The sequence below is a fragment of the Peromyscus maniculatus genome, chromosome 4 (assembly GCF_049852395.1).
Source record: "Peromyscus maniculatus bairdii isolate BWxNUB_F1_BW_parent chromosome 4, HU_Pman_BW_mat_3.1, whole genome shotgun sequence".
In the NCBI taxonomy this organism is placed as follows: Eukaryota; Metazoa; Chordata; class Mammalia; order Rodentia; family Cricetidae; genus Peromyscus; species Peromyscus maniculatus.
Window position 1 is genome coordinate 78,922,863 of NC_134855.1, and position 20,676 is coordinate 78,943,538.

Below are 20,676 nucleotides of genomic sequence, written 5' to 3' on the forward strand. Positions count from 1 at the left end.
ATGAAAAGCAGGTACAGAGAAAACGTAGCATGGCTCCATTGTGCATTTCCTGTGAGTCACATAGCACAGTTTGCAAGATAAGCTGGATTTGCCATTGAAACAGGACTTGCGTGCATATGTGTGCGAAGGAGCTGGGTAACCATTGCAAAATTCACAGCTGTTTAAATAATACAGTGGAGAAGCTAAGGTTGAAAGAAATTGTAAGCTCACTGTAAAGATTTAGTTATTCTCCACCCCAAGCTTTCTTGTCACATGGCCTTACTTTGTTGGGCATGGAGGCCATGGGAGAGGTCTGGCTGAGCCAGCCTCCAGTATTCAAAAATGATTGCCAGCTCCTTCATCCAGGATGGACCCAAGTAGGAACAGAAGTGACTAACAGTCTCTGTGGCTGCAGCTCAGGGGTTGGGGTAGGAGTGGCGGAGAACACTTGGCGCTGAGGGGTTGGTGTACCCCAATTCCCTGCCTTAGTGTTTGAACTCTTTATTGCCCTATTCTCTTTGCGCAGTGAGTGGACATTAACAAGAAGATGAGCACACACACTTGAAGTGACTGTGTTGATCCAAGGGAACGACATAGATCAGGTTTTGCCTTTTCTGTTCATTGCTCTGGAAGCAAACCCTTACACTATTGAGACCTTCGGCCTTCTGTCTGTCTATCTTTCCAGTAGCCATGTGTCTCAGTAGGGGTTGGGACAGGCATTGAAATCCTGCCACTTTCATGATGGTAACAGGCCCTGGCACTACTTCTTTGGTAGTCACCTGAATCAGTGCCCATGCCAAAATCTCACATGTAGACACAAGGGTTTTCATCTGGTGGGAGTTTTAGGTTCTAGGGCAGCTGTCCAAGTGGCCGTGTTGTATTTATTCTACTTACTTGCTAAGCTGGGAACAAACTTCAGAATTCATTCAAAGAGGCTCCTCATTCCTCCAGGCTGGTGTTCACATGTGCCCTAATAATGACACAAGCCCTGACCACTTGATATAAAATCGTATACACCTGCTGTCTTTACTTCTGTTCAGTGCCATCATGATCTGTCCTTTCCCCCGCGCCATGTCCACACCATGAGAGCATGAGCTTTCTGGTCTGGCTTTATTTTATTTGCTGCACCGTTCTCAGTAGGTCTTCCAGGGTGGGGACTACCCTGTAATCCCAGAAGAAATTTAAGGACTAAAGGCCAAGAATAGTGAAAGTGTACTGAAACACATTGCCGACGTCTGTAGAAAGGCTTCCTTCCTAGAAGAAAGAGGGCATCTTTTCGTTTCCCAATTTGTTTGAACAAGTGCTTGTGTAGAAGGTCACAGGCTTGCTCTCTCACGGCTCACAGACTGGTAAAGGATGCAGGAATTGACGATCCAGGTCAGGAATCAGCCCCTCCAAGAGACCTTTCCTGAACACCCCTTATGTCTTCCCAACCTGGATTAGTGCAGTTCTCGTGATCCCCAGTAGCAACCCATGTGGGGCTTTATCAGAGCACAGATGTAAAGCAGATAATTACAGTCCAGCCCACTTCCTCCCCGTTTCTAGGCAAAAGCACTCACCACTGAGCATAGTGTCAGAAGCATGATGAATAGTCAATGAATCCATGCATGTTTCTTGCTATTGCTGCTGTTTGCTAAGTAGCCAGCATATGCACATGTTCTAAAGATATGTAGGTTCAGAAGCAGCTCTGCACAATGGTATATAATAATCTTTGGTATTAATATTTCATGTTAATATTCTAGAATCTTCTCCTTTATAGGCTCCCCTTATGGTCTGAGAAATGCAACAGTTGGCTGCAGAATTTTTGCAGATAGTTTGGGGGAGCTCCCTGCATCTCTGACTGCAACTGAGGCTCTTATTTACTTTAAAAACTATTTTCCGTGTTGGCAAGATGGCTCACTGAGTAAAAAAGGCTTGTCGTTCAGGCCCAGCAAGCTGAAATTTACCCCCAGAACCCATGGTGGAAGGCGAGAACTACCCCATGACAGGTGTTCTCTGGCTTCCCCACGAGTGCCATGATGCCCCTCCCCCAATAACAACAGCAGCAACAACAATGATTAAATAAATAAAGCTATATGTTAAAACTTGTTCTCCACGTGCCTGGAACATCTGCTCAATTCCAAGGAAGCCAGTCGGAGACCTTCTTCTAAGTGAGCACTTGTGGACGGACTCTTGACATCTTGAAGCTGCCCCTTTGATGTGGCTGTTTTGATTCGGGGCTTCTGGGACATTTTTGTCACAGCTGAAGAAGCAAACTATTAAGCAAGCGGCAGCAGTTTTTGTCTAGCAAAGACATGTGTGCAGCAGACACAGAGCCTCTTCTCAGGGTCGGCTGCAGATGAACCTAATGTCCGGGTGTTTCCGCTCCGCCGTGGCTGTTTGGATGCCGAACGCTTTCATGGCACCATGCGGAACTTGCCAGAATGCTTGCTTTCAGTACTTGCTGGCCTTGTTTTAATAGAGAGAGTGGGCCTGATTCTAATTTCCATGGCATCAGGGTACAATCAAAGCAGAAGGCGAGAGGGTTGACGGTCTCGAGGGAGGGGTTGCCAGAGGTTGGGGAGGAACTGGCTGAGAGAGTGTGCTCACTATCCCAGGGCACGTGCGGCCTCCATCCCTCACTGGCCATTCTCTAGGTTTTGAGCTCCATTTTACTTTGCACTTCTGGCTGGAGAATTGTTTAAAAATGGAAATAGAGCCCAAATGTTGACCTAGAACTCTGGTCTGTCTGTGTTGAAGAGGTCATTCTGATCGTTTTTGTCTCGCTTGCTGCGTGAAGCACCTTCTGCCTGTTTTCACTGGGCAGTGAAGGAAGCGGTCCTGGGTGCTCACTGACCCTGGTGAACACAGGGAGCTAGTCATACTGCTCTCTTTTTGTGGGTGGTCAGAGTGACCCTACGTGCCCACATGTGGCAGGAAGTCAGAGGTTGCCTGAAACAGCAACGTAGGAAGTAGAATACAGGGGCCACTAAGAAGCTTTTGGGTTTTAGATACTTACTCTCATCTGCCAGGCTATGAAGTCCTATTCCTGATCTTTAGGGCATTTTGATAGCAAATGCATTAAATAGCTTGTTATGAAAAATGAGCCATTGTGCTTGGGCCAAAGCTTCAGCTCTGAGCTAAATTCTCAGCATCTTGTTGGATGCTTGGCAACTGGATAGTTCCTTTCACTTACTGGCTTCTTTGCCAAGAGCTTGAGGAGTCTTGTCTCTTCCTCCTGCCCTCTGGAGAAAGAAATTGCCCATGGCAGGCATCACACTGGTGTATTTTGTTGAACATTTGTGCATGTGTGTATGTGTGTTGTCCAGGTGGATGGGTGCACATGTGTGTGCACATGTCTGCATGTGGAGGTAAAAGGTCATTCTCCAGGTACCATCAGCCTTGCTTTTCTGAAGTAAGGCCTCTCCTTCAGTCTGGAGCTCACTAATAGGCTACACAAGCCCCAGGGATCTACCTGCCTGTGCCTCCCAAGCACTGGCATTACAAATGTACACTGCCACAACCAGATTTTTAATGCGAGTTCTAGGGACCATACACTCAGGTCTCCCTGCTGGCAGGGCAAGCATTTTACTGACTGAGCGTTTTCTCCAGTCCCCCTTCACTGAGTTTTCATGAAGGAGTATCAGATCCTTCCTTCCCCATATTATAATCTGGGGATTGTAATGTAATCTGGCTCCCCCCACATTAGAGATCTTTAGAGCCCTGTCCAGCGCCTCCATTTAGAAAGAGAGGCGCACCCTGAACACTGGATCCCACAGCTAGCAAGTGCTGGAGTGAGGACTAGACTCCCGAGGCCCACACTCTCCCTATTACCGTCCTGCTCCTGGCAAGCCATCGCTCTGCAGGCAGACATCACTTCCATGAAGGTCTGTCCAGTCTAGTAAGAGGACCAGAGCAGGGGTAACGCCCTTCTTCTTTGCCATGCCGTCTGTCGATGATGTGTCCTTCCAGGCGTTACGGTCTTTTCGTCCATTTTGTTTCCATCCACCAAACGATGGCGTTTGCAAACAGAAGCTGCCGAACATGTCCTCAGTTTATCAAAGTGAAAATGTGCACGCTTCGTTCTAAAAATCTTACTGGCCTGGGAAGTGTTATAGCAGGGGAGGGGGCAGCAGGGTTCTCACTCCCCCTTCAGGGGTTCTACTGAGCACCCACGATCGCTGGTATTCACTTGGGGTGGGTCATCTGGAATATGGCCGAGTTGCACCCGAAGATGACAGTGGTCAAAATGCTGCCTGCAGCCATACTGCTTTGGCTCTGAGTGGCCTTGGCCCACGGGCAGTGTAGCAGAGCTCTGATTATACAAGTGACATTTCAGAACCACAACTGACTGAACTTTCTTTTAGCTGTCTACAGTGGCTTTTCCGGAAACAGAGGGGACGCCTGCGTTACCTGCAGGTGTGGCTTTCACCTGTGTAGGATGTGGAAGATTTGAACTTGGGGGCATTCTAGTTTTGATGTAATTCAGGCCACAACTTTCCTGAAAAACCTCCCTCCCCCACCATTAAGAGAAAGAAAGAGCTCACATTTTGGAACTTGACGTGTCTGGATTCGAAACTTAATGTCCTGTAGATTTTAAAGCCTATCCCCGGAAAATGGAGTAGAGACACTCCCTTCCCAGACTGAGCATGGGCGTGACTCTTGGGAAACCCTACTAGTCTTCATGGTCCTGCCTTTTCTTATGCAGGGTAATTGGGGGTAAAAGTGTCCATATGCTCTGCAGGTCAACTGGAACCCAGGTGTGCCCCCGTTACTCCCCTTTTGTCCCCCGCTTTGCCCACAGGAGACGCCTTTTGCCCCAGCCCAGGGAGTCACTAATCACGCGCTTCGTTTCTGTTGCAGTGCCAACAACATGCCCAAGCAGGTGGAAGTGCGCATGCACGACAGCCACCTCGGCTCCGAGGAGCCGAAGCACCGAAACCTGGGCCTGCGCATGTGCGACAAGCTGGGGAAGAACCTCCTGCTCTCGCTGACGGTGTTTGGTAGGTGCCCGAGGTCTCTCCCCTCCTTTCTCCTGAGGGCTCTCCACCCCTTCCCCCACGCTCCCCTTATTTGTGGGGGGAGCTATCCTCCCAGAGAGTGCTCCCCCAGGAGCGGAAGCCTTGTGTCCCACAGAGGCCCTATTAGGCACTGCTGCCTCAGTGGCAAAATCTACCCCTAAACCAACTCTAGCCATGTGCTCTGCTCCGCAGTCTGTGGTGCTCCGTGACGTGTGTATGCATTTCCTGTGAGTGTGAGCATGCAGGTTCCCGGCCACACTTGTGCAGTGTTTTGATGTTTTGAGCTGTTGGAAGAGAGGCCAAGCAATCTGCAGTGCTGCAGACCTTCTGGTGATCTCCAAGCGGGCAGGCAGCAGACCACATTTAGAGAAATACTTACATCAAGATAAGGACAGCAGGGCCAGAAAACCTCACTAAAAGGGACCGCAGGACCAGGCCTTTGCCAGAAGCACCATTGCCTTGACTAAAGCTGAGGAAGGGAGTGCGGAAGAGGCTCGTTCTGATGCTCAGATATGTTCTGAGTCACCTTGGGGGTTTGCCTCCCTGCTTCAGGCCTCATTCTGGTGTGCTTCTTTGGTCTGAGCTGTCAACACCATCTCCGTCTTGGGTTTTCTACAGGGTATATTGAAACACAGAGTAAATGGCAGTTTCTTGTAATGACGGCCACACAGTTTCTCTTCTCAATTCTCTCCTTGTTCTTCGGCTCTCGCTTAGGCTACACGGAGAAGCAACTGAAGTTCATCCTCCCCCCTCCTCACCATCATTCACAGCCCTCCATCCCCCCACTCTTGGCCATCTCAGCTGCCAGTGGGCTAAAATCAAAACTATGTGATTGCCTTAGTTCGCTTGGAAACAGGGAACCACAGCCATGGCTGGGTTTTTAGGAACCACTCACTGTATAATCCAATATCACTCATCGTAGGACTTGAAGACTGACATGTGGAGCTAGGAAAAGCTCTGTCCTTCAGCTGGATCCCTCACTGCACACCCCTAGATTCAACTCCACGGCCCATGTGACTGGCAACTCCTTCCCCATCACCAAAGGGGCTATGGTCTAGATGGCAGCTTTTGCTTTTTTGTGGCTTATGTTGGCCACCCATTTTCAACAGGCTAAGGGTTTTTCTGGTGGAATGTAGGACTCGGTGAAGCAAACAGCATCTTTGCTCAACTTGGCTCCTCCCAGATAATAGATTCCCGGAGCCCTGTCCTATGCCTCTGGCCTCCAGTTAAAAAGGAAGACATACACTAAACACCAGATCACATTGCCAGATCTGGCTGAGAGAAGAAACGATACTGCCTGCTGGGAATGGGTTCTTCTGGGGATTTGTGGTGCTCCGTGCAATCAATATCTCAAAAGATTTTGGAGTCATGTCTTTATTTCTCCCCGTGGAGTGTTGAGAATGTTCTCTGGGCTCCTGTAGTGTTAGGATAGTTGGAGCTGTTACAGACAGGTATCTTGCTAGTTGTCAAAATCAGTTTCCCTTATGTAATGTCTTTATTTTGTAGTATTCATAGTCCATTAGGCAGACACATGAGAAAGAGGATAATCAGTGATAGGAATCCCTGGAGCTGTCCATTTAACTAGGGCAATAACTGAATTCAGATTTCCTCTTCCGCTTCTTCAACAGGTGTCATCCTGGGGGCAGTATGTGGTGGGTTGCTTCGCTTGGCGTCTCCCATCCACCCTGATGTGGTCATGTTGATAGCCTTCCCGGGAGACATACTCATGAGGATGCTGAAGATGCTCATCCTCCCTCTCATCATCTCCAGTTTAATCACAGGTGAGAGCTCCTTGCTGGTACCTGCCCCGAGTGCCGCATAGCCCTACCCTGGCTTTTGGGTTCAAAGTAGAATTTCTATTTGGCTGAGACAGTGGATGTGACTGCATCATTGCATTTCTGAGCTTTGTCCTGTCTCTGAGATATGAATCATTGGTCCTAAAAGAGAAAAAAATACCATCTCTCATTCACTTGGCCTTTCCTTCTAACAGCCAGAGATTCAAAGGAACAGCTATGTATTAAAAGTGATGGTATCTTGTCATTTTATTTTTAGTATGTTAAAAATATGTTTTATTCAGGAACTGATGTAGGAATCAAAAAGTACACTGCCTTTATTATTTACTTGAGCATATGGGAAGATATGAATTGAAAAGAGATTAAATGCTAGGCATAAAAGCTGAGGTTTTCTTTTAAAAGAATTATATCCTTAATATGTGATAACATGCTTTCTTATTATATTTTTGGCTAAAAGAATTAATTTATTTGAGTTTTTCCTATGTTTGAACATATATTGATAATTTTTTTTTTTACCAGACAATACTCTTGAAACAGGGTATGATGTATTGCTTAGTGACTACTTTGGAGTTACCAGTGGGAGTTGCTGGTTCATAGCTAGATGCCAAAGAGCCAGGTGACCCTGAGAACTGCCCTCTGCATGGATCCCCTTGTGCAAGCGGGGTTCAGTGTCTCCAGCTGACTCAGATGCTGGGCCAGCTGCCCCGCAGCCTCACCAGAAACACTGGGTTTCAGGTTCAAGTGTTCAGGGACCGAGTGAGTCTGCTATCATTAAACCCTGAGCTGAGTGAATCTGTGCTTCTCTCCAAACCAGAGAAAATGTCCTCCTGGCCTGTTTAGCAGATCTCATGCAGGGCAGCTGGGAGGGACCCGGCTTCCTTTGCCTAGAATTAGACTTGGGGTTGTAGAGAGAAGTGGGTCATACGTGGGTCAGATTGATTCGGAGAGATTCACACCAACTTCCTCCCCCACGTGAAAAAGGGCAGATCCCCAGAAAGGGGTTCAATTTCTCTCTTCAGCAAAGGTAGGAACTGAAACCAGGAAGTGGGCACACTGAAGAAACATCTGGAGAAAACCCGCTGGAGGCTGAGGTCTGTATGACTTCAATTGGAGTTTCCTCTCACCTCCCTCAGTTCAGATGCCACACACACATGCTGCTGCTGGCAGCTGCTTCTTACATGTGCTCTCTGGTAGCCGCATGAGGTTAGACGTGAGGACCACAAGGTTTTAACGCAGAGAGAGGGGAGAACCATGCTGATTCTCCATTTAAGTCTCTAGTAATGTATTCTAAAGACATTTGAACATGACCTTCATGTCCCTTTTCATTCCCCTAAATAAGGACAATAATTAGTAATAGTAACACACTAGAGAAACACTGGCCTCAGCTAGACCATCACTTCAGAGAAGATAACTTAAGGTCACAAAAAACGGAAAAGACATTATCTTGGAATTAAAAATGGAAAACTCTTCCATGTTATTTTCACATGTGTGATAGTGACTGGTGGTATGTAAATCATACAGCCATCTGTAAACTGAACCAATTGTCACCAGCTCCTCCCAGCTCTCAAGAATCTCAAAAAATATCTTTAGAAAATAGAAATGTAAAGTGTAGAATTGGTCACATATTTAGTAAGAGGACTGTTAGTTGACTAATGTATCTGAATGATAGGAAACCCAGGGTTTCAGATACGTAGAGATGGGGACGTAGGTAGGAAAGAACAGAACTGATCTTTCTGGATTTCTTCTAAACCCAGGGTTGTCAGGCCTGGATGCTAAAGCCAGCGGCCGCCTAGGCACGAGAGCCATGGTGTATTACATGTCCACGACCATCATTGCTGCTGTGCTGGGGGTCATCCTGGTGCTGGCCATCCACCCTGGCAATCCCAAACTCAAGAAGCAGCTGGGGCCCGGGAAGAAAAACGACGAGGTGTCTAGCCTGGATGCCTTCCTGGATCTCATTAGAAATCTCTTCCCGGAGAACCTGGTGCAAGCCTGTTTCCAGCAGGTAACCCAAAGCCCCCCAGTGTCATCCCTGTCCAATCTCCCACCTAATCTGTGATAGCGTAGAGACAGCTTTAACTCCGAATAGCCATTTTTTTTTTAATATTTATTTATCTCTGCCAGGCCCAAGTGTTGTGCGAAGTGCTCTGGGGAAGGATTCTAGGGTTGGAGTCAGATGGCTTGATTTCCAGAGTCATTGTTGCCTCCCCCTAATGTCTTGTCACTCTGAGACTCACTTTTTCCTGTTTCCCTTTTGTTCCTGTCTCCGAGTTACACTAAGCACATTTTTACCAGTCTTGTTCACAGCCCTCTAAACTGCCTGATGGTTCTCAATACTGTCTCAAAGCTCTATGTAGTCCATAAAGAAAAAGGATGCTGATTTAATGGGCCCTACAAAATGAGAATCTATAATCCATCCTCAAGATGACACAGGGCACTGAATATAATTTTTTTGTTTTGTTTTTTTGTTTTTATTTATTTATTTTTATTTTTTTAGACAGGGTTTCTTTGTGTAGTTTTGGTGCCTGTCCTGGATCTCGCTCTGTAGACCAGGCTGGCCTCAAACTCACAGAGATCCACCTGGCTCGGCCTCCCGAGTGCTGGGATTAAAGGCGTGTGCCACCACTGCCTGCTTGAATATAATTTTTTAATTGTGAAAACAGCATGAATCCATAAACCTAGCCCTGGGGAAGCAGAGACAGGAGGACCCTGGGGTTTTCTGACCAGACAGTGTAGCTGACTCTGCAAATTCCTGGTTCACTGGGAGACCCTGTCTCAAAACACAAGAGGGAGAAAGACCAAGGTAGGCATTGATGTCAACCATTGGCCTCCATGTGCACTTTCACACACATGCACGCATGCACGCACGCACGCACGCACGCACATGCACACACACACACACACACACACACGCACGCACGCACGCACGCACGCACGCATGTACACATGCACATACAAGGTTATATCTTTTAAAAATAGATAATTCTGTTAAGTGAAACCACTGAGTCACCAGCCAAAGCTCCACTCACAACTTTGTTTTCTTCCCACAGGGCCAGCTTAGGTTGGCACACTCCTCAGTATCCATTAGCTCATGAAAAGACTAAACTTGAGCCCATGTGTCTCCTTTAGCCCTTCTCAGGGAACCACTGAAGGATGAAGTTATAAGATAGGCAGCTTAGCAGAAAAATCTGAATTTCCAGCCCTTAAAATGCAGTGCCAGCTCCCATTGAGCCCACATCATACCAGGCTGGGATGGGTTTTTCTGATTCTCCAATTTATTTTATAAAGAAATGATGAATATTTAAAATGAGAGATATACTCATCACCTTGATTTGATAATTATCAGTGTCTGCATGTATGGAAATATCCCATAAATATGTATTCTTGTATAGAAATATTCCATTATACACAATAAATATATATTATTATGTCAATATGGACTTAAGTTAAAGAGCACCATTCTAGACAGGGAAAGTAGGATGAAGAGTGACTAGAAGCTGGAGAAAGGAATCGTACTGAGGTCCCCTGTTTGTTGCTTGCTAGACTCACCTAGGAGGATGAAGTTGCTTGCTTTGGAGTGGTAGATATAAGTGGCTGCTGAGTCTATTTTGAACATTTCGAAATGTGTGTTTTGGACCTATAGATCCTGGGAAATTAGCTAAGAAAAAACAGATGGGAAGGCATGAGATATCCAACAGATCTAATCTACTTCCTGTGCCTGCTCACATCTCAGATACCTTCATTTCACCCTGGAAAACAACACCAGAAGCCCCAGGACTCATTTATTGCTCTGATCTTGTTGGACTCAGCTCCTGTGGTGTTGGCCATATTCACATTTGGGGTCTTCCCTGGATGATGATGGTCTTTACCCCATGGCAAAGGGTGCTGTCTGGACCCTAGGGGATAGAAAACTATATCAGGAACTTTTCCTCCCCTGCCTGACCCTACCTCTTCCTATGGCAACTTAGCTTTGGTTCCCCCAGCTAAGACCAGGATCAAGATTCCTTTGAGTTGGGGCAGTATGAGGAATAATAGTGTACAGTCTTCTACCTTGCCATGAGAGTGGGTGTAGATCTTCACCCTGACTCCAAGGGCCTTGACCAGAGGGTACCATTCTTGCCGAGTAACACAGTATTGATAGAGATGGAGGAGGAAGGGATGTTACGAGAGTCCTTTCTGGGTCCCTGTGGCCTGGTAGGGAGTGTTTTAAAATTGCCTGTCTTGGGTGAAGGGGGATTCCTGGACAGAATTAGAAACAGATGTAAAGAGGAAGTAGAACTGTTCCTAGATTGGAGGCAGCCTTCGGTCATTCCGGCTCGCTTGAGTCAGACCCTGTATGTGTAAAAGCAAGGTGGCCTCCTACCTATTGTTTAGGGCTGACTGAGAGGACATATGCTTCCACATGTTTCCTGTAGCATGTAGGAAGGCAGCACTCAGCTCAGGCAGTTACTGGTGGGTTCAGGTCAAATTCACATTCTTATTCTAAGAAAGACTGAGTCAGGGAAATGGCTGGTTTTCTGTTGAAAAATAACCAGTGTGACAGTGATGGGTAAAGACAAAGCTGTAAGATGGGAGCTGAAGGTGGGGGGCTGGTAGGAAGGAAGGTGTGCAGGTGAATTAGGAGACATTTGTGAGTTTTCAGGTAAGGGATGCTGGTAAGTTGAACTCAGGTACTACAGCGGGTATTCAGATGGTCCACCTACAAACAGTCTCTGTGAGACCTCGGACAGAGACCTGACAGAGGTGCCAGTGTGCCAGTCTCCTCAGCTTCAACTGGAACCCCTTCCTGTGCTGTTTGGAAGCTAGATTTTGGAGTCAAACATGATTCATGTTGAAGGTGGCTCCACTGACTGAGTAAAAATCAGGCCTCAGGTTAGTTACAGGACATGCTAGATACAAAGCCGTGAACTCCCAGCCTCTTACCGGATCCTGGCTGTCACTGTTTCCCTAGGTCCATGATAATCACTTCAGATTAATCCAAGCTTTGGCTTCTTCACCAGTCTCAGGATGAGTCACCACATTTGTTGGCCAGAGTCTGGCAGCTGCATCCAGAAGTGTCCCTTCTGGTCACCTCTGTGGTCTCTCTTCATGCTGCTCTCGACCAGAGCCTGGGCCACCCTCTCCTTGCCTAGCCAGTCTCGGGCCTCCTCTTGCCCTGCACATGGCCAGGTTAACCTGGAAGGTGCGTGCCTCTGCCTATAGAAGCCCGCCCATCCCTCCCTCCTGCTCTTGTCATCTCCATTCTGCATGGCTAACTGTCAAACCCAGCCACAGAAGGATCAGGTCCTCATAACTTAGCATATGGTGCAGGCAGTGGGAAGAACTCAATGGTGGTCAGGCCACCTGAGTTCAAGCGTCAGCTTTGCCAATACCTATGACGTCTGAAAAGTCAGTCGACTTCTCCATGCATCCTCTTCTGTATCTATTCAAGGTTCAGCCATCTGTCACCTTCTATGTGCCAGGACTGACATTCTAGGATTTTGAATGATTTCTATTTTAATGCCCTCGAATGTGGTATTTTTTTTTTTTTTTGAGGCTAAGATGTGAATTTTTGCATGCAGGATGCCTGACACCTTTAAAATTAGAACCACTTTTCACGGATGTCGAGGAATAGTCTGAGTGATGCTTGGGGATTATTAGGCAAGGGTTAGCTGGCTTCGCTACCTGAAAGAAGAGGATGGTTTCCCACCTTACATATGAGTCCCACGATCCTGGAAAGATGGCTCTTGGCAGTTGTCACCCTTGATGTCCAGATGGAGGTTCCAGCAGAGCCTGGTTTGGGAAGGACCCAAGGCCTAGCACAGGCTTCTGGTGATGTTGTACAGCAGAAGGAATGGGGTCTCACAGTTTGGAAGAGCACCAAAGTTGGACACATGACGTCATCCCCCAAGCACAGCGGTGTTATCATGGGGAGGGAAACACAGACACACATCCCCCAGCTTCAGCAACTGTACTGCTTAGGGAGTAAATGAATTTCCTCAGTTTCGTAATGATCTTGTCAGTGAGATGGTTGCACCCTACTGCATATGCGATGAGACAACACTCTGTTGAGCATAAACAGAAACTAATTCCCATTTTCATGAGCCTTGTTTTGGCTTCTCATAGTTGTAGTTAACATTCTAAAATATATGGTTGGCTAGGTTGTTGTTGACCTTTTAGACCACACTCACCTTTATGCTTTTTCCACCCTGCTCCATTAGATTCAGACAGTGACAAAGAAAGTCCTGGTGCCACCTCAGGCCGAGGAGGCCAATACAACCAAGGCGGTCCTCTCCATGCTGAATGAGACCATGAACGAGGCCCCGGAAGAAACCAAGATCGTTATAAAGAAGGGCCTGGAGTTCAAAGACGGGATGAATGTCTTAGGTAGGCAAACTGGTTGGTGGTGCCCATCACCTCTCTTCCTGACAGCGGCCAGCTTCTCCCACCTGCCTTGTTCACTCAGTTCTCATTCTCCCTAGCGTTCTTCTCGAAAACCCAGTAACTCTGCGGTCCTCTAGGTGGCGCAGGAGGCTCTCTCTGGGGAACAATACGAGGGTCACTGAGACTGAGAGCTGAACCATGAAGGAAGAGGGACAGAAGGATAAGCAGAGGGAGAACCCAGAGGGACATGGCAGCCAGTAATCAGGGGTGGGAAAAGAGGAAGCGGTTGACATTTATCAGGCACATTCCTTGACTGTGTCTAGTGTGGTCAAGTCACCGGATTGAACTAACCGTTTTAGGAAGTGAGATATCCTTATCTATTATTTATTAAATCATTTTTTTATGTCACTCTGCAGGAGCACCTTGCTGGTTGCCCCATCCCAGCTTTCAGTCCCTAACAAATGCAGAGCTACCAATACTGGCCAGCATTAGATTGGGGAGCAAAAGGATATTGTAGAGCACCATGTTTAACTTTCTAGGATTTCAGGGACCTCTCTCCTCAAGTGTGGTGCCTTCTCCCCACTCCATCCGTAGGCTCTCTTCAGCTGGACAGATGTGGGCTTAGGGATCACTGGTTGTCTACCCCTGGGCAAGTTGATCCACTTCTCTGAGCCTCAGCAGGAAAGTTGAAATGGGATTGGCATGGGTTTCATAGACCGACCGTTGTAACGATGAAATGATGCTGTGCATATAAAGCACACTAGCACATGCCCCGAGTTCTGCCCAGACAAGCTCTGATCATTATTAAAAGCAGACGAAGAACCGAGGAGGAACTCAACCAGAAAACATCTCGTGAAGTGCGGGGGTGAGGTTTCCCTCATGGCATTCACTCCACATTTACCCAGTGTTACTACCCACCCAGCCACTGTAAGGCTTCAGGGTGGGCCCACACACCTCAAATTCCACCACTCACCAATATTATGATGTCAAGACAATGGGACACGTGTCCATAAGATGGAAAGAGTTGGAGAAATATGAATTTGTAAGCAAGATCTTGCAAACAAGTTTTCTAAGGACTCCAGTGAGAACTGTTTAGATGGATGAACTCAGTGGTCTTGTCCTTTTGTTATCTCAGAGATCAAATGCCCTTGTCTCCTTGGACTATTTATCAGATAAACTTGAATCTTAGGTCAATAACAAATAACAGTAATTTAGTGTAAGTATGTCTCAAGTGTCTGGGCTATTCTAAAACTAAGGAGAAAAAAGTTCATATGTATCTGGAATTCAGAATGTGATTGGGGTCCTGTTTGATGGATTATTCTGTGCTTGGTGGTCCTTCTCCATGGATGTTCGAACTGTAGAAAGGGGAGGGAGAGGAGCAGGCAGCCCTGTGACTGCAGGGCTGAAGCGGATCTTTTGTGTTTGGCCTGCAAGAAAGCAGGTTGGATAAGTGAGGGTGAGGGAGGAGATAAGCTGAGTGAGTTGCCAGGCAACCAGCAATCAGTAAACACAGCTGACAATCAGTGAGAGGCCAGAGGTGGTTGGAGGAAGAAGGAGGCACTGTGAGAGTCCCTCTGAGAAGGAGGCTTTGTAGCTATCCTGGCAGCCTCTCTCTCCACTGTAGAGATATCTACTGTCCTTTCAGGGCCCCTACTGGAGGATCATAACTTTAGATCCCACCTCCTTAACCCTTCCTTGACAAAGTAACCCCTCCTCTCCAAAAGGTTAAAGATATAACAGGCTGATACTTAGGAGTGAACCATTCAGACAATCCTAGTCTTTTCCAGGGTCTTGATAGATTCTAGAAAGTCACATGCCCTTTGGCTGTGCTGGGGAGTTTCAAAACACTGGCAACTCGCTCAACCCCAACGACCAAGTCTAAGAGGGCTTTGTTCAAATGAAACACCCCTGTTCCAGTGAGCAATTTCAATTAGGCAATGTTTACCCAGGGAAATGGCAGGCTGAATCTTGCACTCCATCCAAGTACACAGCCAGGCACTGTGAAGCCAAGGGAAGTTAGATTGTTGAGAAACTTCCCATTTGCCAATCACAGCTAAAATAAGGTTCTTTCCATGGCCTTGCAAGGGCAGAGTTGGTGGCTTTGTTTTTAGTTTTGTTTTTCTGTATTTCTTCTCTTTGATTTTTGGAAAGTCCCAAGGACTGAGCATTGCAATACAGGGAGGTACAGCCCAGGCTCTGTCTTCTACTTCTTCAAGGACATGTTTTTCTCCCAAGAAACCTAGAGAGCTATAGTGCATGGTACAGCACACCTGTGATTCCAGTACTTAGAAGGCTGAGACAGGAGGATGATTAGTCAAAGACCAACTTGAGTACCAATCAACACTGGTCTCAAAAATCAGCCAAACAAATGAACTCCCAAAGCAATTCTTGGTCCTTAACTCCACTTGCTTAAACTAGTGTCAACTGCTCCTTTAAAATATTTTTTTTGTTTGGTTTTGTTTTTTATAAACTCACAGATACTCAAGTGTCTGTTGTCTCTGAGGGGAGTCTTCATTCTAATTCTTTTGGACCTTAAGACCTTGGACATTATCAAATAGTATTCACTAAGTAATAACTGGACTTCTCAGCCTGAGTATTCATAGATAGACTCTTTGGTGTCATACCCAATAAACTGTTCTCCATGGTTTGAGAGAAGGGTGGAGGAAGAGCTGGAACCCAATTTTCCATATTATTATAAAATTAGTTCCTTCTATCCTGTATCCGGTCTTCATTGAGCCCCATCTTGCTTGGGTCAATAACTCAATTGTGAAGTCACTAGTCAATCCCTCTGGTCACGAGCTAAGGAGGGGGAGATATTAAATTCCAAATATTAGCAATCTGAATACAAGGGCTTCATTATTTTCATCGAAAGAGATGGGCTTCTACCAAGTGCAGTTAATTAGGTTGATAAATGTTTGGTGTAGAGAAGAAGGGTGGCTTCTTTGAGGGATGAGAAAAAGAGGTAAAAAAAACCCTCAGGGGCTCAGAGTAAAGGAATTTATATCTAAGAGAATCACATCATAATGCTGTGATATAAGCCAAAATTTAGGCATAACTGGATTATAATAAGAAAAGATTGGAAATTAGGCCTGCTAAACTGAGGCAGGGTACAGTAGAGAAGAGGCTGGAGAGAGATTAGAAGATGGCCAGTACTTCAGAATAAGTCAAATGGACAAACAGTGTTCCAGAGCTGGGAGGGAGAATAACTGTGACTTATACTCCATGTATGCAGTCAGAGTTAGGTCACCAAGACTGGGGGTGGATCAGGGGTCCAGGAGCACATGTTGATTGCAGTTGAAAATCTAGACAGTCCCCAGGCAGTACTGAGAATACTGTTAACCACGAGTTTGTCCAGTCCCTGGGTATGTTGAGGTTGAGTGGGGAGGTGGGAGTGAATCTCTGGAGTCACCAGGCTTGGTCTTTGAGGAACTGAAGAACAAGGGTAGGTCACCAGGTCCTTAGACAGGTGATGAGGCAGAAGGGCTGGGGTTGAGTGTTGGATTTGCTTCAGGATGTAGTGAAACAGAGCTGCCATCAAGAGGGTGAGGAGTGAGCTCCTCAAATCCTTCCTGCCTTGGGTTAGGATTGACCCTGGAGGCTGATGGGTGATTGAACTAGGATGTCAAGGAAAGAGAGAAGATGGCTGACAGGGTAGGCATTGGCAAAACCTAACAATTAGTTCTACCTCCTGGCTTTATAATCCTGAAAAAGATTAATAAAAGAGAGCACCACAAGTTGAGTTTTAGAAGGGCGATTCATTGGGGTTCCCTAGCTAGTTTGGATTTCCTGGTGTTTCCTGTTTCATCCTCTTCTTGATTCCACGTTTGCTGTGTAGCTGGAGAGGAGTCCCAGGGTGTTGTGTACCCGCTGTGTGGTATCTCAGGACAATGCCAGAAGGGTATAGACATTTCTCCAGCAAGGGCTTTAGGGACTAGATGGTCTCTGCTGCTCCAAGGTTTGTGTGACCATCCCTGAGTCCTGCCAGGCTCCTCTCTGCTAACCTGTGTGATAATGGGAGCTGTTCACACATGATTTGCTAAGTGAGGAAGAAGAACAGGCAGCACCTTTCAATTTTGGAATGAAAATGAATTCATTTTCTTCAAGGAATTCACACCCGAACTGCTTAGAGTTTAGCCTGCAGATGTGAGAAATGTCAAGGAAAGCAGTAATTAAAGGATGGGGGGGGGGGTGTAGCTTTTAGCGTGGCATGTAATGTTTTTTTCTTCTAATTCCTAATTTATCCGTGGGTGGCTGGCAAGCAGAGTCGGTCCCGTACCTCAGTCACGCTGAAGAGTGAGGGGAAAGGAGCACACACACACTTGGTCACTTGTCCTGAGTAATGTTCCTCGCCCGCAGGTCTGATAGGGTTCTTCATCGCTTTCGGCATTGCCATGGGGAAGATGGGGGAGCAGGCCAAACTGATGGTGGAGTTCTTCAACATCCTGAATGAGATCGTAATGAAGCTAGTGATCATGATCATGTGGTAAGTCCGCTTAGTCTGACATCATCGGGATGGTGCCAGACAAGCCTGGGAGTCACCAGAGGACAGTGGAGTCCTCCCAGTATGAAAAGAGTGGGTGTGGACCAGAACGGTAGGGGGAATGGGGTGGAAATCTCTTCCTTTCCCTCTGGCTTCCCTTTCCTCCTGCAGTGGTAGTCATTGGGCCAAATCTGATGTGTCACCACTCTATTTGTCCTTTGATTTGAGAATGGGTTTTATTGTTTTACGTGTTCAGCCCAGCTCAGGCTGCTATAACAAAGTGCTATATACTAAGTGACTTGCGCACCCCAGATATTTCTCCCAGTTCAGAAAATGGGAAGTCTGAAATCAAGGTGTCTGTGTGGTCAACTTCTAACATATTCATCTGAGTTGTGAAAGAAACAACTCGGTGGGGGATAAAAGAGGGAAAGAACACCCCACATCTCTTTCCTAGAGCATCGTTTCAGTCTGTTTCTGCTGCTGTAACAGCATACCACAGGCTGTGTAAAATTACAAAGGATTTTTTTTTTTTAAAAAAACCATAGGTAGGGAGACTGGGAAGTACAGAATCAGTCATTAGCATATTTGGTATCTGGTGAGGGGCTGATCCTTGTAGATGATTCTTTATGTGTGCTCCCACATGGTGGGAGGAATGAACAGGCTTCACCAAGGCCTGTTAAAACACTAACTCCTTTAAGAGGGCTCCCCTCCGCGTGGTCCATCTCCTAAACCACTGTTATGAGGTTATGACTCAATACGAGGAATTTGGGGGACAGAAGTGTTCAGACTTCAGTAGACACCAATCTTGTTTCTTAGGGCGTCATCTAGTTGCCTCTAAAGGCCCCACTTCTACATGTCCAGTACTAGGGTTTAAACATTTAAATGGGGGGAGGCAGTATATCCAGTTCATTGAAATGGCTAAGAAAATAACATAAAATGAAGAAAAGGAAAATCAATGGATAATAATGTCCCACAACACGAGAATGAAAAGAAGTTTGCATTATCTCCACAGAACCAATGCGGTGATGTGTCTGTGGTTGGTTCTCATTAAAACTTTAGGACTGAGAGGCCAACCGGAGGCTTTGAGGTTTCAGTTCAATAAGATAATCAAAATATTAGTTCTGGCACGTTCACCTCACCACCTCATTGAACTTTGAAAATTAAAAGGGATAAAGGGATGCTGGTAAAATACAGTGTTCCCGTCTGCAATGTTGCTGGGTTTTCAGCTCCTTGGGCCATGCCAAATGTTTGAGTATTTATGTTGTGTAAGACTCAAGCTAGCTTGGGAATGCTGTGTCCTTTAGGTCCAGCTGAGTCTTCTGCTGGCTTGGTGGGTAACGACTAAAGCAGCACCAGCCTCTTGCTTGAATAGTAGTTTGTGTCCCTGCTGCCTAGAATTTCCAGCAATGTGCCCATCCCTGCAGTAAAGGTGCAGCTGGTATGAGTGACATGCCTGCCTTCCTTCACACCCTGTCATTTCCACAGAGTCCTTGGAGAAAGTGAGGTTCTTCAAGGAAAGTTGATGAAGCATTGGAACGGGGAGTGGGGATTAGGAAGTTCCCCACTTGGCGAAACCTTCACCCCTGAAGGTTTAGCACCTTGTCCCTGGGTTTAAAGAGGGCCGTGAGTCAGGCCTGCAGAAGGTTCCTTACAGGCTTCTACTACCTCGTCCAGGAAGGCAGACAGGTGTTTATGATAAGAGGTCCATTCCTCTCATTCTCTAGATGCCTCATCAACATCATCATTTGATAACACGAAGCCTGTGGGAAGGTTCAGGGTAACATAGACAAGCTCTGTTAGCTGACCCCTCAAAGCAGAAATCATCACTGTCTTAGGGTTTCTGTGGCTACGACGAAACACCATGACCAAAGAGCAAGTTGGGGAGGAAAGGGTTTACTAGGCTTATACTTCAGCATTGCTGTTCATCACTGAAGGACGTCAGGACAAGAACTCAAACTGGGCAGGAACTCAGAGGCAGGAGTTGATGCAGATCCATCCCATGGAGGGGAGCTGCTTACTGGCTTGCTTCCCATGGCTTGCTCGGCCCACCTTCTTATAGAACCCAGGACCACCTACCCAGGGACAGCACCACCCACCATGGGCTGGGCCCTCCCCCACTGATCACTAATTGAGACAACGCCTTACAGCTGGACCTCATGGAGGCATTTCCTCAGCTGAGGCTCCTTCCTCTCTGATGACTCTAGCTTGTGTCAAGTTGACACACAAAACCAGCCAGTATAATCAAATACTTTATGTAGTAGTAAGACTAGTAAAAAGCAAAATCTAGCATTGTGAAAATAATATCATTTGTAATGTTAGTTTCTTTTTAAAAAATTATTTTGAGATAGAATCTCATGTAGCTGAAGCTAGCTAAAACTTGCTGTATAGCCAAGGAAGATTTTGACTTGATCCTCCCTTTGAACACTGGTACGAACCTCCCTGTCTGGCTTAAAAATTATGATCATTAAAATGTAAATTGGAATGATTTTTATCTTGTCATGTATTCAAGTTTAATTATTATATTATTAAATTAACTCATTTATTAAAGAAATTATTATCTTTAAGTCATAATTGAGACTTGCCAATTTTTTTCAATGTTTAGTGTTAATCTGTTAACTTTCCATGTTCACACTTTTTCATTCAAACAATTCCTAACAAAATAGATACTTTGTACAGATGATAACACAGAGCAAAAGCTTAAGTTGCCTAGTGTTGCAAAGCTGTATCGCCCCACAGTCTCTGACTCAGTTTCTTTTTGAGTTCAAAGTAGATGAAATCTAAGAGCTTCTGGCTACAAGCTATGTGACTTTAAGCAAGTTAGACCCATTTAAATCCTAATATTCTTATTGGTAAAAGAGAATAATTGTAAAAACCGTGTCACGAAGTTGCTTTGAGAATTAGGTGAAATGGTGACCCCGGTCATTGGAACTGTTCTGTGCTCAAAAGGTCCACAGCATTTCTGTGAATAGGCTTGTGGTTATTCTGTTGTGACCATTATCACCATCAATCCAACCCTTATCTCCTGCATCTCTGTGCATATTAATCCTTCAAGAAGTCTGAA

At 46.1% G+C, this 20,676-nt stretch overlaps 1 protein-coding gene across 5 annotated transcripts in view; it reads left to right on the forward strand.

The window, feature by feature from the left end:
- The window catches only part of Slc1a2 (solute carrier family 1 member 2), a 132,822-nt gene that overhangs the window by 72,224 nt on the left and 39,922 nt on the right, over positions 1-20,676 (forward strand). For all 5 annotated transcript variants that reach the window (XM_076570165.1, XM_016002204.3, XM_042275811.2 and 2 more), the window contains exons 2-6: positions 4,822-4,961; positions 6,608-6,760; positions 8,527-8,777; positions 12,973-13,138; positions 17,492-17,618. In XM_076570165.1, coding sequence (XP_076426280.1) covers positions 4,822-4,961; positions 6,608-6,760; positions 8,527-8,777; positions 12,973-13,138; positions 17,492-17,618 — 837 coding nt within the window. The remainder of the gene's footprint in view (positions 1-4,821; positions 4,962-6,607; positions 6,761-8,526; positions 8,778-12,972; positions 13,139-17,491; positions 17,619-20,676) is intronic.